This window comes from Arthrobotrys flagrans (genome assembly GCF_004000055.1).
Source record: "Arthrobotrys flagrans strain CBS H-5679 chromosome Unknown unitig_0, whole genome shotgun sequence".
NCBI lineage: Eukaryota > Fungi > Ascomycota > Orbiliomycetes > Orbiliales > Orbiliaceae > Arthrobotrys > Arthrobotrys flagrans.
Genome location: NW_027137550.1, coordinates 3032677 through 3048545, shown reverse-complemented (window position 1 = coordinate 3048545; position 15869 = coordinate 3032677). Strand labels below are relative to the sequence as shown.

The window sequence follows — 15869 nt, the reverse complement described above, 5'->3', positions numbered from 1 at the left end:
GGACCAGCCTCTCGATCGATCAAATCACAACATGTCCGCATAGCTAGCTGCAAAGCAGCCTCACGGAATCTAACCATGGCCGAATAGTTATAGTGGCTTAGGAGAACTACTCTAGTCTTTAAATAAATACATACGGGTTGCGCATCTTAAGCATTGCGATCGAAAGATAGTTAACACAACCAGACTTGAAAGATTTGACGAGGTTAAAAGATGATGGTGTCGAAATTATATCGAATTTCTAGCTCATGAATGTTAGCCTCTCGATTTGTGTAGTGGGTTTGCTAGTATACAGAAGCTGACATACCAATTCACTTTTTGAATCCCAATCCAGATCCAGCTCCAGCGCCGCCTGGGCCGCCTGGGCCGCCTGGACCGAATCCGAATTCGAATCCAGACCCGGATCCAGATCCGGATCCGGATTTGGTTCCAGGCCAACCAGGAGGGACCGGAATATACTTATGATCGGGACCGAATCTTTCGTATCGATAATCATAGTCATCGGGCACACCATCGTAATAGCTAAACTCGTGGCCCGTACCCTCCCAGTCCTCGCCGAGGACTTCTTCTGGGGCCGGCTCAAACTCGGGACCTGGGACCAAAGGGGGCCCCGCCCATCTCACCGGCGGAAGCGGCGGGGGCCCGGGCGGCAGGGGAGGCGGGCCTGTGGTATCAGGATCGAATCCAATACCTCTTCCGCCGAAGAGCCATCGATAGTCTTTATTATCACCCCTGACTGTAGCGGGCATTCTCTGCAAAGCATTCTGGTAGTCTGCGACGGTTGCACCCTCGATGGGTTCTGGCTGTAGGAGCTCTGCTGTGCAATAACAACCTGTTCTCGGCGTTTATATTAGAGCATTTAGTCTGGTAGTAGTAATCTAATAGTTATACGCCCTAAGTATCATAGGGTGGTGCGCTGGGGGCTTACACAAAAGTACAACGCATCGTACTACGGTACGTTCCGACGCGCAGTTCCGTTTCTGGTTCTTTACGAGTCCTCCATTCGGTGTGCAAGTACAACTATAGCACGCCCATTGCCGCTCTTTTATTACTTCTTCCACAGACCAAAAATCACCCCTTTCCTTCCAATTAGTCCAATGTTTCAGCTTAAGTGTGGGGAAGTCCGGGCTTTCGAATGGTACCAGATCGTACACATATCGAGGGGAGTTACATCGAATGAATAATCCTTTATCACTATAAAAGAATGATGACGGTATATCAATTTTCTTTGTTAATGTTCCATTGTGATGCTGGGTTCCATTGTTCTGGGTTTCCGGGTTGTTTGGTTCGGGTTGGGCACTGCGAGCTGGTGTATCTCCACCGTTGAAGGATCGCATTAACGCTTTGAGAGCTTCTGGTGGGGCCTGGCGTTTTGATGGTGTGGTGGTAGCATCGGTGTTTGTGGGCTGTGGCTCTGGTTTACCAGTAGATAGGGTGGTGGTTTTGATATTTGTCGATGAGGGCTTGTGATCTCGCGTGTCTGAAAACAGGGGACTAGTAGAGACAAATGACTGGGTTATTGTTATAAGAATGAGTAGTAATAGCCCGATACGCTTAAATGGTGTATGCATTGTGCAATTAAGGCCATAAAATATGTCTCGGTTTTACCTAGCTTTGGGGAAGATACTTAAAAAAGAGAAGGATAACCAGATGTATTTGGTGAATTGGGGATGAGAGTGAGGTTGTAAGCTTCGTGTACGGTAGACTTGGGGGGATGAGGCTGCCTATTAAGACATTTAAGCATCCTAAGAGATGGTCCTTCAAGCCCCTTATCTTATCACATGGTGTAATCGGCGGCCGGCGGCCATGATGTGTATGTTATATCCTAGCGGCCAGCATATATAACTACTTACGTACAAATACGCAGAAACATGGATACTGCCACAAACTTAACTGTCGCGACTTCGAATATATCGTTTCATCCGCCACATACAGTAATATAACAGTTATTCTCATACCAGGTACGGGCACAGGCGTGGCTGATTGGCCTTTCAGTTGGATTTTGTATGAGAGGAATTGCGGAACAGCAATAGGTTTAGACGTCGACGTTGGAGATTCGATCTCTGGCTGTGCGTGTCAGGTTAACCGGTTTAATAAAACTTTAAGGCTAATTTTCGGGTTTTGTACGTCCTTTAAATGTTGGGGCACAGGTTATATACCATTAGATGCATCAAGGAGGTTAGTTTGACGGTCCTTGCTCTTAAGCTCTTTAATATGTTGGTATGCGGACATCGTATACGTATCCGTTGGGTTGTAAGTACCTAAGCATACGGCAGTCACCTTCGTTTGGACATGTAGCGGACCACAACTGTCTCGCTGGGCAGTTTCAGCACCAGAGGAATTGGGGAGCAGTATCCAGTACCGCAAAACTAAGCAAATTAAGTCGTCGTTGGTTGGAATCGTGCCCCCATTAATGGATCGATTTGTGCCTGACGTTACCAAATAATTCTCTGGCTTTGCAAGCTTTGCAAGCTTTGCAACGGCGTATGCTTCATCTTGAGAAATATGACGGTGCAGTGGCCGTCCGTTTGCCTTAGGCTCGTTTGCAAATTAGAAACATAGCCTTTCCCGCATGCCATCTTCTTTTCTTGTGTGCCCCATCTACTCCTCGTTAGCTTAGATTAGAGGATTACGAGGTTGGGGTCATGAGGCAGAATGTAGGCATTCCAACGTTACGGGCGGTTGTCATACCCCTGATGATATGCGATGATACGACGAATGATATGAACACACCTTTGTGCGACAAAACAGTTAAGATTGTTTACCTATTCACAGATTCACAGGTAGGTTCATACAGCGATACCAGCTTACCTGCCTCACCAGCGCTGGTCACTCGCTCGCAGTTGGGTTGCACCACTTTTGGCGCAACACAAAAATTGTCTGGTTACGAGGCTGTGTCGACTTGACTACAAGCCCATAACTTTAATTTGTAACTAAAATATAAGCTTCAGTACGCTGTAGTCTTGTGGTTCCAGGTCTCAAATAATAAAATATTACGTTTTGGTAACGCCCGTGCGAAGGATTCAGGTGAAAAGTCTTAACCGTTTTGTGGCACAAAGGTGTGTTCATATCGTTCGTCGCAGATGAGCTTTGTTGAACAAAGTTCTGAACGAGCTCCCCCAGGGGCACATCCTTGCGAGCTGCTGTCCTAGTTGACTTCCGGACAGGTTCCCGACCATAAGCCCGGGGATACTGAGTTCTAAATGTAACAGGCGTAACTGGAGCCTCGAACTGAGGCTTTCGAATTTTCAAAGGGGTATTTAGGATTTAAACTAGGCTAGTATTAACAAATTGAATATTTTTCATCTCAAATAGTAGTATTCCAGAATCTTGAGATTTCGAAGTTTTTACAGTTATAGCCTTCTTAGTTCGAGCAGCTGCAGCCTTTAAGTTCTGGCCCTCAATTACAAGTTCAAGCCTAAGGAATTTATAATTCGAAAAATTATGACTATAGCCCTTAACTTTCTATAGTAACTTATATATAGATTAAAGTGAAATTTTGAATATTTTTACTATATCCTTCTACTTTATTAAGCTGGTCGCAAGTAGTAGTGTCAGGCCGCAGAGCTTCGCGTGCCTACGCAAAATACAACAAGGTCAACACAAGAACGTCGGCCCCACAGGCCCACAGGCCCTAGCGCCAACAACGAGTTCCGACACCACGATCCAAAAGCTTCGGATCGAGACCTCAAGTAACCTCGGCCTGACGCTTCGGTACGCAGCCTTACGCTGAGGACCTTGTGTATATATAGAGACAGAATCATCCTGTAGATAGCTCCTCGTTCGATAATCTCTAAATATATGGAAGATCACCTTTGACTCGCAAGCCTGCGCACCCGTGCTCTTACAAGTAGCGTCAAGATTTCAAGTTGAATTTTTTCGATATTAGTAGTATAGGGCTTAGTTTGGGTAGTAGTAGGCGACATTGTGATATTATAGCCAGTAATCAGTAGGCGGTAGTAATAGAATTATAGAATAAATTACCTATGAAGCTATGAAGCTATGAAATATAGAATTTACAAAATTTTTATAGCCTTATATATGTTCGGGGCCGCACGGGCTTTACTGGGCGAATTTAGGGCATTCTGCCCGGTGGAACTAAGTTAATACCAAGAATCTCAAACCATTTTTGAGACAAGGCTCTGTACATATGACGAGAAAAGCTTCTGAGAAAGGCTCCTGAGAAAGGCTCCTGGGAAAGGGTGCTGAGTGAGGCTTCTTCTTTCCACTCCATTTGTGGGTGTCACCAAGCGAGCGGAAATAGTAAAACCTATGGAATATGATATTACAGTTAGAGGGGGACGGGTCTTCGATGCATATATGTATCTTGCGCACGCACGTAATCAACAGCTGTTTGTACTCCAATAGTACTTGTATACAGTACCAAGGGCAGTTAAATTCGTAAACGGTAAGTGATTCACGATTGCCGTTCTCAGCTTCGAATTTCTCAAGTTGGTATTTATGGTATAATCATTAATGTTGGAATTCGAATTGCGGCTCGTTTGACCTTCGTACGTGGTGTCAGAAGTATATGAAGATATAATACTGATGAAGTACAAGTTTGGTACCGTGGCCCAGTTGGCCACTATTTTGCACTGTCTGACATGTGGGTGACAAAATAAACAACAAGTGAAATTGCGGGTAAAGGTCGTTATCCCAGTAAGGTGTCTGTTATTTTTTCGATGAGCTGAACCTTTCCTCTGCCAACACTTCAATCAAGGATCCACCAATGGCATGCCTGTGGGCCGGCCGTATGCGTACCCGTACCCGTCATCTTGCTTTTTCTAAAACTAGCCAAAGTCAACCCACAGCTGCACAGGTCCGGCGAGCACGACAATCGTCGAAACGACATATTAAGATAAATATTGGTAAAACAGTATACGATGAAAACCTGAGTACTCTTGTGTCGTTTTTACGACTAGTCGAATACGTAGTTGCCCTTCCAAACCTAACGTTGCTCGAAAGCAAGCAAGTTAATGTTATTATCAGCACCTAGGCTCCAATGGTGAATAGGGATAGAAATACAAGACGAAGCCTTGACCCTAGCCCGAGGCTGTATTGATATCAGTTCATGGTTGTGAGACCTCGCAAACTATTTGGCCGTATGCGCCATGGAACCCGAGTTGATCAAATGGAACGTCTAAAACCTGGGCATCCTAACGCCAACATAGTTTTTTTTTTTTAGAAAAACGGTCAACGATCTCGCTCTAGACATGTACATGCACAACGGCTCAAAAAGGTATATTTCTCATCTACGTATACGTGATAGGCGGGTTTCTAGGATCCACTTGTCGGTTGTACAGACTTCGGCCGGCTGACAACCGAAATAAGTGGGAATATTTAAATCAACGGAGAGAAGATTTAATTTCCGCCCGACGGTCAGAGTTAAGAGTCGAAGCCCAAAGCCGCTCTTCCTGTCGGGGTATCCCACATCATGGTTATAAATTTCCAGTATTCGTCATGATATAGGTTGCACAATTCGTTTAGATGGTGAATAGACCCAAAGGATCTGGCAGATGAAAACGCCGTATTGCATGCAGACCCCTGGAGAAGTACCCCCTGGTCGAGGAAACTTCTTTTGCCGTAACCCTAGACCCTCTCTGATTTGTCCTTTCTGTTTGGTGTAACCTCACGATATCCGTTACCATCGAACCTACTCGCTTCCCCAATTTCAAAGCTCAGTTGATGGAGGAAACTCGGCTGTTTTGCTTGCCGATGGGTATCATTATGTATTCGGACATGAAGTGTAAAGGTCAGAAGGCCTAAAGCCTCGTCCTTTTATCTCGCAACTTTAAGACTCCATCCTACGATATCTAGCCCTCATCCATCCACTTAACTGGGTACTCTACGCCTACCTTTGATCTATAGTTCTCTTCTCTCCGGACCTGAGTTTTTTATTTACTTTGCCGATATTCTATAAGTTTACGGTATCACTTTCCAATAAAGGTGCTTGAAACTTTACAGCCAGACTACGGTTCGAATTGAGTTTATCAAGAACTAACCTCAATATATCGATATCTATAGATCTGTCCCAAGCCCTTTTATTCTGCTCTAAGAAATAGAATATACTTTTCGTTATATATATCTAAAATGGCAAACCGACGAGCTCAAATCGACAACGTTAGCCAGAACATACATACTCAGGTGATTTCTCCAAATCCTGCCTCCAACTCCCATGGCGGTGCTGTTCAAAATGTGAGCCATACTTACGATATGACTATACATATCCCATATGCATATATGCCGTTGACTAATAGCCTGCTGATTAGGCCACCACCCAACTTGATCCCGTTCCTAGAGTCCGCCTGGCCCCAAAGGTAAGCTGCCAGACTTATCGTTTAGTTTTTTCGTTCTTGGTAGCCAACCATCTACCCTAGATCACACCTCTCACCGAGGAACACCCTAAGCAAGTCCCCGTGGACCATGACTATGCGATGAACAGGTGGCTCCCTGGGTAATCTACCTCAAGGTGTATAAGATAGCCACAAGCGTGGAGTTGAAGGCGATTTGTGCTTGGAGGGATTGACCATAGTTCTTGGAGTTTTGTTTTTAAAATGGGGGGTGTGGGCTGTGCTGTCTTTTGGGGACTTGTTTTATCACATTATTAATTCACAGGAGGATCCACCGATCCAAGAAACCTTCCGTTACACTACCGCTGGGGACTATAGGTACAATGAAACTCCATCCCTCCAAATGATATGAAAAACGTGTAATAAAAAACGATGTAAAATTTCGCCGGAACGCCATATTTCCCACTTTCGATCATTCTTCTGTGACCAGGACATGAATTTAAATCCCATCACTGCACTGTGAAGATTGTAAAACAATGCTGTCTCCTACGTGGCCACTGGATTTATGAATGGGACCAGACTTATGCAACAAAAAAAATAAACGGCAAAATATATAAGCAATGACAGGAATAAGTTCGTTAGTCGTTGATGAATTAATACTCTACCATCTCCTCTTCTTCATCTCCTGGCCGCACACTCGGAGCTGGAGAAGGTTCTCTGTTTCGCACCTCTTGGTCCTTTGAATCTCTTCGTAAACCATGATCTCGGTCATTTGGATCCGTTGTAGGGGCTTCATGCATTGTTGTGTCTTCTCTATCTAGTTCTTCGTCTGATTTGTCTCGTCGTTGGTCGCGGGTGGTCGCGGGTGATGTGGGCTGGCCTGTAGATGCGTCCATTGAGTGCCCAGAACGGCTAGGGAAGGGCGAAGGTGATCTGTTTCCCGCAGCCATTTCTTTTTGTTTTTCGATTATGAGTTCTTGGGAGCGGAGGAGTTTCCAGGGACGGTAGTACTGTTCGTGGCGTTAGAATGGGCCTTCTGTTAGATTTAGCTCGATGGAGAGGGAGGTTTCTCCTACAATCTTAGGCTTTGACCTTGTGGCTAAAAAGTTCGCCATGTGGATTTCATTCCTTCGGCGAACTTGGGCCTGTGTGACACTCGGATATCAGCCATCATATCCACCATAACAACTTTGCGAAGTCGAACGTTGAGACGTTCTTACGGCGTGGTTGGCGAATGCCTTCCTCTCCTCCTCTTTGACCTCTCTATTCCTTTTTAAATCAGCTCTATCTTCTTCTTGCTGCACCCTCATCTTCTCTTGCATCTTCGCTTCGACCTCCTGTCGCTTTCTAGTTCGAGTATCCTGTGAAACCCGGCCCAGGTTGCCGAGTATGGAGCCGAATAGGCGTTGACTGCGGGATTTCTCATCTTGACCGGAACCTGGAGCGAGACGGGTGCGCTTGGGGTTTATGGAGTCCGTAGGGGTATCGTCGGATGATTCACGGCGCTTGAGGCGGGATGAAGGAGGTGGTGAGGGCTGCGTCGCGTTTGGGGGGATGACGATGGCGGACGCGATTCTAGCGCAGATGTTAGTGCATATGATTGCGGCGATGAGATAGCTCATTGAAGATGGAGATGCTTACATAGGGGTGTCGCTCGACATTGTTTCCGGACTTCATATGAAGGTTTTCTTCCCTTCCTCTTTTTTTCTTTTTCTTTTTCGAGGTAGACGTCGAGAATGATGATATGAAGTGAGGTTGGGATGGTTTGGGGTCGTCCCGAGCGTATGGTTCTGTTAAGGCTGGGAACTCCCGCAGCTAACCTTCTTCCCTCTTCCCTCCAACCACACTTCATACAACCGCCACCACCACCACGAATATCTCCCTCCTCCACCGTTCTAATATACGACTCAACGTTCAATATACTTTTTGGAGACGGTATAGGGGGATTCAATCGCGCAACGATGGAGAACCCGTCGTATACGGCACCGTCGCAATCGGCTGCCGGAATATCTAGTTAGTCCGACCGTTTATTTGCGCTCCAATCAATCGATCAATAACTACTTATGCTGACGGATGTCTTTTCCACAGAATTAAACGGATATCAGAACACCCTGCTCCTGAGATTCCAGAATATCATCGAGCTTGCTACAGTATGGATCTCTTTCCTATCACTTGGGCCACATCACATTACGCTACATATCAGACTCTAACTTGCACTAGGATGATACTACCGATTTAACGATGGCTGCGACTCAGACGCATCAGATACAGGTCCATACTGCTGCTATGGTTCGTAGTCCTCCTTCATTTCCTGTTTCCTATCTTTGATTTCCGTGTCGATTTCTATATCCTTCATATCATATCGTGTCGTACTAACATACTTTTTCTCATTCCTATAGATCAAAACGGTCGAGGATCTATTAACTCTGACCAGGGCCCTCAAGGAAGCCTGGTTATTCGGCCAAATGGGCGAGGATGTCGTCGACCAGAATGGGGATGGCTCGGGCGGGGTTTCTGCAAACGGCAATGAACAAATTGATGAAGATGCAAAATTCGTGGTCGAATGGTTGAGAGCGAAAATTCGCGAGGGAAACGTGACGGGCAACATAGGGGGCGAGGGGAAATGAGGTGAGGGAAGATCGAAAAAAGTGAGATGATGTGGAAACCTAAGCAGAGGAGGGGACCAGTAATCTATTTGGAGGAGTAACGTTTGCCACTTCGCAGGGTCCTGCTGGCGGGCCATTCCTGACTTTTGGTTCCGAAGTTGGTAGCTTTAGCTTCTTCGATGAGCCGGTCAATCCTTCTGCGATACTTTCTACCCTTGTTTGATTTCTTGGGCCTCCCAGATGTGCCGGTGGCCTTTGGTGGCGCCTTGGTGTTAGCTTTCGAAGGTGCCTTAGGCTTTGATGGTACTTTAGTCTTTGATTTTGGTTTTAACTCTGGCTTCTCCTTCTTTTCTTCTTTCTCCTCCTCTGGAACTTCGTCTTTAACCCCGACAACATTGGTTTCATCAATTACCGCTTCCCCAGGGCCATCGTTATTTGTGTCATCTACGGTTAGTCCCGGGCCAACATCCAATTCTCCGACAACAGCATCATCAGACGTGGCTCCATCGCCAACCTCTTCTTCTCCCTTCTTCTTCTTTGGCTTCCTTACCTCAGTTTCATCAGTGCCATCGGACTTCCGCTTAGAATTCTCGGTCGTCTCAGTTTTGTCTACGGCAATCAAATTTCTGAGTGGTTGTTCAGAACCAATAGCAATTTTATCTGGATAGATCTTCCCAGCTTTAGCGAGGTCTCGGGCACGAGTGTAAACACCATTGAGCTTTGGGGCCTCTGATCCTGATTTGGGCTCGGTGGACTCTTCGTTGGCAGCCTCTTCTTCGGCAGTTCCTTCAACTTCTTCCTTCTCTGCCATTCTGATACCTCTACCCCTCTTCTTGGGAGGTACTCTGGAGGATGTTCTCTGTGGGATCTTGGGCTTGGCCTTTGGCTTGGATTTCGATTTCGATTTCGAGCTTTTAGACGCTTCCTCCGCTTCTTCCTCCTCCGCTTCTTCCTCCTCCACCTCTTCCTCTTCGACCCCTTCCTTGACCTCACTTTCCTCACCTTCGTTGGTGGCAACTTCTTCTTCAACACTATCCTCTACAACTACTGGAATGGGTTTAAAGGCCTTTATTCTTGCAGAAGCACGAGTTGCAGTCCTTGGTGTTTCCGCTGGGGTTTTCGCTGAAGCTTTAGATAGAGTCTTTAGAGGAGGTTTAGGTGTTTTAGCTGGTACTCGGGGCTTAGATGGAGTCTTAGTGATTTTGGTAGACTTTGCGATTGCCATGGTTGCTTGTGATTGCGAGTATTCCACCGGGGAAGTCTCTTTCTTACGTTTGAAGGTTCGTAGTTGTAGGAAAGACGTGGGTAGTAAGTTGCGGCTTAGAAAACAAATCGGAGATAGGGAAGAAGAATGGAATATACGAAGACAAAGTACTGCAGTGGGATATAACAACCAGATACTTTCATCGACCATGCATGATAAATGCAAAGTAGAATGGCCGCGCGACAATTCAGTATACTATGCGCCGTCGCGTGCGCAACTTTGACCTGCTGAAACAAAGACGGCTGCGCAAGAGTGTCTGAATGGCACAGGTGTAGACGTGTGACAAACAAAGGGTGGGTTATTCGGGTACTAATTGTGGCGCGGCAATACAATACAGTGCAGTACAATACAAGTGCAGAACAATATATAATAGTTTCGTACGATTTAGTATGCATGGGCTTGAACTGGATGGTGTAGTACTATTGCGTTTGATCGAGTAAAATCCTGCTGTCGCTACTATCTATACCAGTATCAAATATGAACCTTAGGCTGCACAACCAACTACAACTACAATAAATCCCTGAAGTCGTAGAAGGGAATATATCTTTTTTTTAAGTTGAAAAGTGTTTCCGAAACCGTATTAACTAAAATCAGAAGAATATAATAAATTTGTTCAAGAACTAAAAGGCTCCGTTGAAGGTTGAAGATCACCGGTCTAGTCACGTACTAGAAAGATCACTACTTTGTGACAATTGCCGTGCAATCATAACACGATTTACGACGAAATGCAACGATCTGCATGCAACCGCAACGTTAACTTCAGGGGGCCGATGGGGTATATATGTACAAAAATTTGATGTATGAGAGACTATTTACAATCTTGAGCTTCCACGAATCTCTAGAGGTAAGATTATATACAATGACCCAGCTTGGGGTCTGAGGTCTCCTGGGTATTTACCACCATGAGGCGAGGAGGTTAGCAACCCTCTTACCCATATAATCCTGGATAATAACTGAAGGATGGAAGTCATTAGACCAGGCATAGGTCAGGTCGCTTCCGTAGAGAGTGACATCGGGGTTCATTCCAAAGGCAGTTGGGTTATCCAAGACGGTATTGTAGTCAGCGTAGGAGTCGTAGAACCAGAATGTAGTCTAAAAAAGTGAATTACGAGTAGATGTCAGCCGTATTCTTTGAAAGGGTTTTGTGGATATGGGGAAGGGGATTCTTACGCCGGAATGTGTAGCCTTGAAGTTAGTGATATAAGTCTGCAACTTCGTGCTCCACAGCGCAAGTGCGGCTTTAAGTCCATCTCTTGCGGCTTGAGTGTCTGCCAACATCATTGGAGTCCTCTCAATAGCTGGAATGTTAGAGATCAAGAATTGTCTACCGCCAGCGTTATACATCTTCTCAACAAGCGCGAATTCAGCGGTCAACAAGGTATCAATGAAAGTGAGCCAATCGGACTTCCACCACGAGTTGGCAATATCGTTGATACCAATGAAGACAGAGAAGAGTGTGTTCGATGAGCTCCATGGAGCACTGGCGGGTTTACCGGCGTAGTAAGTGAGGAATTGGTTGGTTTGGTCGGTGAGGGAGAGGACATTGCTAGCGTACGGTTGAACGAGGTTGGCATCGATAGTGGCGCCACCGTAGGCGAGGTTATAGGTGAGAACCAAAGAGGCGTTGTATTTAACAGTGGCAACATCGATCCAGTTTGGACCGTTGGAAGAAGTCCAACCTGGATATGGGGGGTTTCCGAGTGGGTTTCCAATTGCGGGTTGGATACCGTTAGGGTCAAATCCAGTTTGAGTGTACGAGTCACCACTTTAGGTTTTTGTGAGTCCAAAGATATTTTGTAAATTATAGGAGTATTGTATTTGCAACTTACAAGCTGAACCAATATTTGATGCCAGGAGTACCGGTTGATGTTGCAGTGGCGCTCGAGGATGTGGTAGTTCTGGTCGAAGTAGTGGTCGTGGTAGTAGTTGTCCTGGTCGTCGTGGCAAGAGTAGTGCTCGCACGAGTAGTAGTGGTCGTCGTCGTTCCTACTTGATCACTGGGGACACATTGCCAGTAGTACTATCATATTATGAGCTTGATTCCACCATATATCCTTTTAGCTTTAAAGAATCGATCCGTACATCATTTAGATACTTGCAGGAATAACCCGATACACAGGTCGTGTCCCCGCTATATTGAACACCACCACATTGTTGCCATGCTCCGCTCTGAGCGGAGACGGTTGAAGCAGTGAGCCCAAGGGCAATGGCCGCAAGAGTATTTTTCTTCATTGTCGAATATCGCAACTGATGTTGTTCTGGCGTAAAGTCTTGGTTGAATCCAGGATATTGACTTTTTGAATAAATCGATGTTATCGAACCCGGACCTCTTCGTTCTTAAATAACTCAATGACCGGAAACCTCCATTGTTTGTCATAACGAAGCCGCTCTTTGGGGTATTGAATTCCATTCAGGTCGGTATCCGGCCCAAGGGATCCTCAGCGCCATGGGAAACCCGAAGGCTTAAGCTTTCCTGCCCTGTGAAGAATGCAGGTGAATGACGGAAGCACTGCCCCCATCGGCATTTTGGGAAAATTTGAGCTATACGTACTAGTGGGCGGTTACATAAAACCCGATTACCTACATACATTTGTACCCTGATGCATAGAGTGGATATGTCCGCGATCTGGATCTAGTGGTCGAAGTGCAGCTATACTGTGGAGACGAATGGAAACGGGGGCCCTGCAAGGGCCACTTTGTGGCCAACGCATGGGTGGCGCTGGTTATTTAGCGGGCCGTGACGCCGTTGAACCTGAAACCATGGTCTCGATTAGCCCGGGGTAAGCTCAGGAACCACTTTTTTCCAATTGCAAAACTCGGACTCAAGATCTCCGGTAGCTGGAACTTGTATGCTGCGCAGTACATAGTCAGTAGTCGTCTAGATCGGATACAGGCTTTGTCGGGTTATTCGGTTCGTTTAAAATGAGTAAGTATTGCCGGCCAATAGGAGACTATCGTGAGAGGCTAGAAGCTCGGATGAATTAATCGGCACGCTTACAAGGGTCCCAATTGGAACGGTCGTAGTCCCAAAATTTCGAAAGATATGATGTGATTAGCTGGTTTATTAGTATTATATATAATCCGTCGGATGACCGGAGTTTCCTGTTTCCAGTCGGCTTATCTATGTGTATCCAATATTTAGAAATGCAAATACAGCTGAAAGAAAGATCCTTTATGATCATATGAGCCCTCAACCTTTAGACCATTACCCGATACCAAGCCGGCAGCTTTAACAAAAACTAACAGTAGATTACACAAATTTAAATTGAAAGTTGTACATGAATCCTCCTAAAAGTAAAATATATTACTTAAACACCTCGTACGCCGCCTATTTTTCACCGTGATCTTCGATTAACACAGTCCAATACCCTAGGGACCGTGAACGTGACCATGCACAATGTATAGCGCAAACCAGATCTTCCCGAAATACTGCACAGGACGATTACACAGAATCAATCTTTGTGCGCGAGGCATGTACATTAGCGCCTAGGCGATCAACATAGCTCCAATGCTCGGCCAAAAGTCATTGGTACGATCGTAACGTGTGTTTACACCGCCTATCGGATATTTTGATGGAGTCCACAATAAGAGAAACTGGTATCCTGTGGTTTTCTTGGAGACCTTCATCTCTCGCGGGTAGCTGGCTAGGTAAAGACCTGTGAGAATCGTAATAGTAAGTAGAAGCGTCCGAAGAATGTTTTTGAGCCGCTTGAAACGTTCTGGTTTTTCGTTGATAGCGGCAGGTAGAGGAGAAGGAATAATAGCTACTTTATCGCTATGTAGTTCGCCGAGGAAATAGCCAAATGCGAAGAGCGCCAGTCCCCAGACCTTATTGTAGAGTAGATAGGCGCATAGGATCGGAAGTAATAATTTACGTAACCATTGTCGTAGCATGCAGCCAACCGCCACGATAAGGAAGAGTTGAAGTGAGCATCGGAATTCGATGGGGATAGTCCAGAGGTGGACCTGTACAGATACTATTAGTTGTCGATATATCTAATGGCTATAGTGATGGAAGAGCGAAGAGTATTCACATCAGTATTGTAAACCTTATCGCTAGCACTAAAGAAAGTAACCTCAAAAGCAAATGCATAAAAATCCTAGAAGGTATATACTAGTTGACTCCATAGACTACCCTGCATAAGAGGCCGTCTTTCAATAAATCCTGTGATCCATTTAAGATGAGTGCCCGCAGGATAAACCCCAAACAACCCCGCGGATGCCATAAGACAGCGTAGAAGGAAGCCGCCGGCGCATGGTATAAACAACCGTAAAAAGCGCTTCCATATTGACGACGAAATATTGCGAATAAGGCCTGGGCTGTCGAGAGTACTTATTCCAGGAACTCTAGTGATTCGGACGGCTTTTACAGTCAAAGAGAATCCTGAAATGATGTAAAATATCTTGACCATTGGTGGCCCATGATGAATGAGTTTGATGATTGGTAGCTAAAGCCAATTTGCATTCTCCTCTCCGTCATATGGGCGATGTAAGGTTTTTCAGTAGCCGTAGGCATAGTGATGGATCACAACAGCAACACAGGCAATGCCGCGAAGACCGTCCAGCCATGCTGTCGGTGAAAGTGTGGCCTTGGTGACCGTACCAGCGAACCATGAATAAATGAAGCTTGGGATGAGAAAAATAACGAAATCGGTAAGATTTTGGCGGATTGAAGCTAAGAAATCGTATACTCGAGGTATAGACCCTGAGTTAGTCAGGCATCCAAAGATCCCTGATCTGTAACTTTCGAAGTCGCTAGTATTTCCGTTCGATGATCTTGCCATCAGTGTATCTTCTGAGGGTCTTCGCCCTCTAGTTCTACTTTCTGTATCAAGAATTTCCAAATCCCAATCAGCCGTAGGGACTTCGGTGTAAACCTCATGCTCGGATGTCAACGTTATCATCTTGAAGCCCAACCCTTAAGCGAAACTTACGCTTTTGACTTTCTGTATCTTCCCGCCGTGCTAAGGTCTCGGCGGTTGCCAACTCTTGTGCGACGCGGGTAAGAGCCCACGAGACTAGTATCGTGTGAGTAAACCGTTTTTCTCGAATCCAGGTATATTCGTTTTGACCGGGGAGCGCAAGTAGCTACGAGTGTGAATGAATCCAAGTAAGGACTAAACCGCGAATCTAAATACTCGATAAGATATAAATAAAATTTAAAGAAAGAAAAACCAAAGAGCCTCTCCTCCAAAACACCTTTAGGACACCCCACATTTCCTAAATCACTTTTCACAAGGAACCATCTTTTGCCGCTCGGGATTCTAGGGCCTGCGTGATTGATGTGCAGGTTCGCCAAGACGTCTTTTTTCTGACACCATCCATTAGCTATCTGCGAACAACATATGATCCCGCTGTTACGTGCTTGATAATATACCTGCAGGTTTTGGCCCAAGCACCTATATAACATGAGCACGGTGGCTTTTATTAATACTGTCTTTAAGGTCGATATCATTCTTTGAGGGAAAAGAAGGTTCAACCTCGGATGATGCGCTGTCCAATATCCACTAATTTAATGATATCAAAGGTGTATATTTATACATTAGTGCTGTGCTGGAAGAAGGCGGTGTATCAGTACAGCACCAATACAAACCTCGTCGCAATACGGGATTGCACCGTTCAAAACGTATTAAAATAGTATTGAGGATTAAATGTATATACTTGAAATTCAGTTTAGAGTTGTATCAAAAACTGCAATCCGCAGCAAGGTAT

At 45.5% G+C, this 15869-nt stretch overlaps 5 protein-coding genes across 5 annotated transcripts; 1 reads left to right on the top strand and 4 right to left on the bottom strand.

The window, feature by feature from the left end:
- Positions 1–118: 118 nt before the first annotated feature.
- Positions 119–1568, bottom strand: DFL_003929 (uncharacterized protein; the record flags this gene model as incomplete). Its single annotated transcript, XM_067632937.1, has 4 exons — positions 119–238; positions 305–474; positions 539–829; positions 926–1568. The coding sequence occupies 4 exons, from the start codon at positions 1566–1568 to the stop codon at positions 119–121; spliced, it is 1224 nt and encodes a 407-aa protein (XP_067491156.1).
- A 5372-nt stretch (positions 1569–6940) lies between these two features.
- On the bottom strand, positions 6941–7948 carry DFL_003928 (uncharacterized protein; the record flags this gene model as incomplete). The annotated part of the gene is made up of 4 exons (XM_067632936.1): positions 6941–7297; positions 7364–7432; positions 7508–7862; positions 7929–7948. The coding sequence occupies 4 exons, from the start codon at positions 7946–7948 to the stop codon at positions 6941–6943; spliced, it is 801 nt and encodes a 266-aa protein (XP_067491155.1).
- Positions 7949–8248: 300 nt separating this feature from the next.
- On the top strand, positions 8249–8914 carry DFL_003927 (uncharacterized protein; the record flags this gene model as incomplete). Its single annotated transcript, XM_067632935.1, has 4 exons — positions 8249–8300; positions 8376–8437; positions 8508–8576; positions 8687–8914. 4 exons carry the CDS (start codon positions 8249–8251, stop codon positions 8912–8914), a joined length of 411 nt encoding a protein of 136 aa, XP_067491154.1.
- A 64-nt stretch (positions 8915–8978) lies between these two features.
- On the bottom strand, positions 8979–10118 carry DFL_003926 (uncharacterized protein; the record flags this gene model as incomplete). The annotated part of the gene is made up of 1 exon (XM_067632934.1): positions 8979–10118. One exon carries the CDS (start codon positions 10116–10118, stop codon positions 8979–8981), a length of 1140 nt encoding a protein of 379 aa, XP_067491153.1.
- A 933-nt stretch (positions 10119–11051) lies between these two features.
- DFL_003925 (uncharacterized protein) lies at positions 11052–12389 on the bottom strand (the record flags this gene model as incomplete). The annotated part of the gene is made up of 4 exons (XM_067632933.1): positions 11052–11249; positions 11328–11922; positions 11987–12177; positions 12240–12389. The coding sequence occupies 4 exons, from the start codon at positions 12387–12389 to the stop codon at positions 11052–11054; spliced, it is 1134 nt and encodes a 377-aa protein (XP_067491152.1).
- Positions 12390–15869: the final 3480 nt, after the last annotated feature.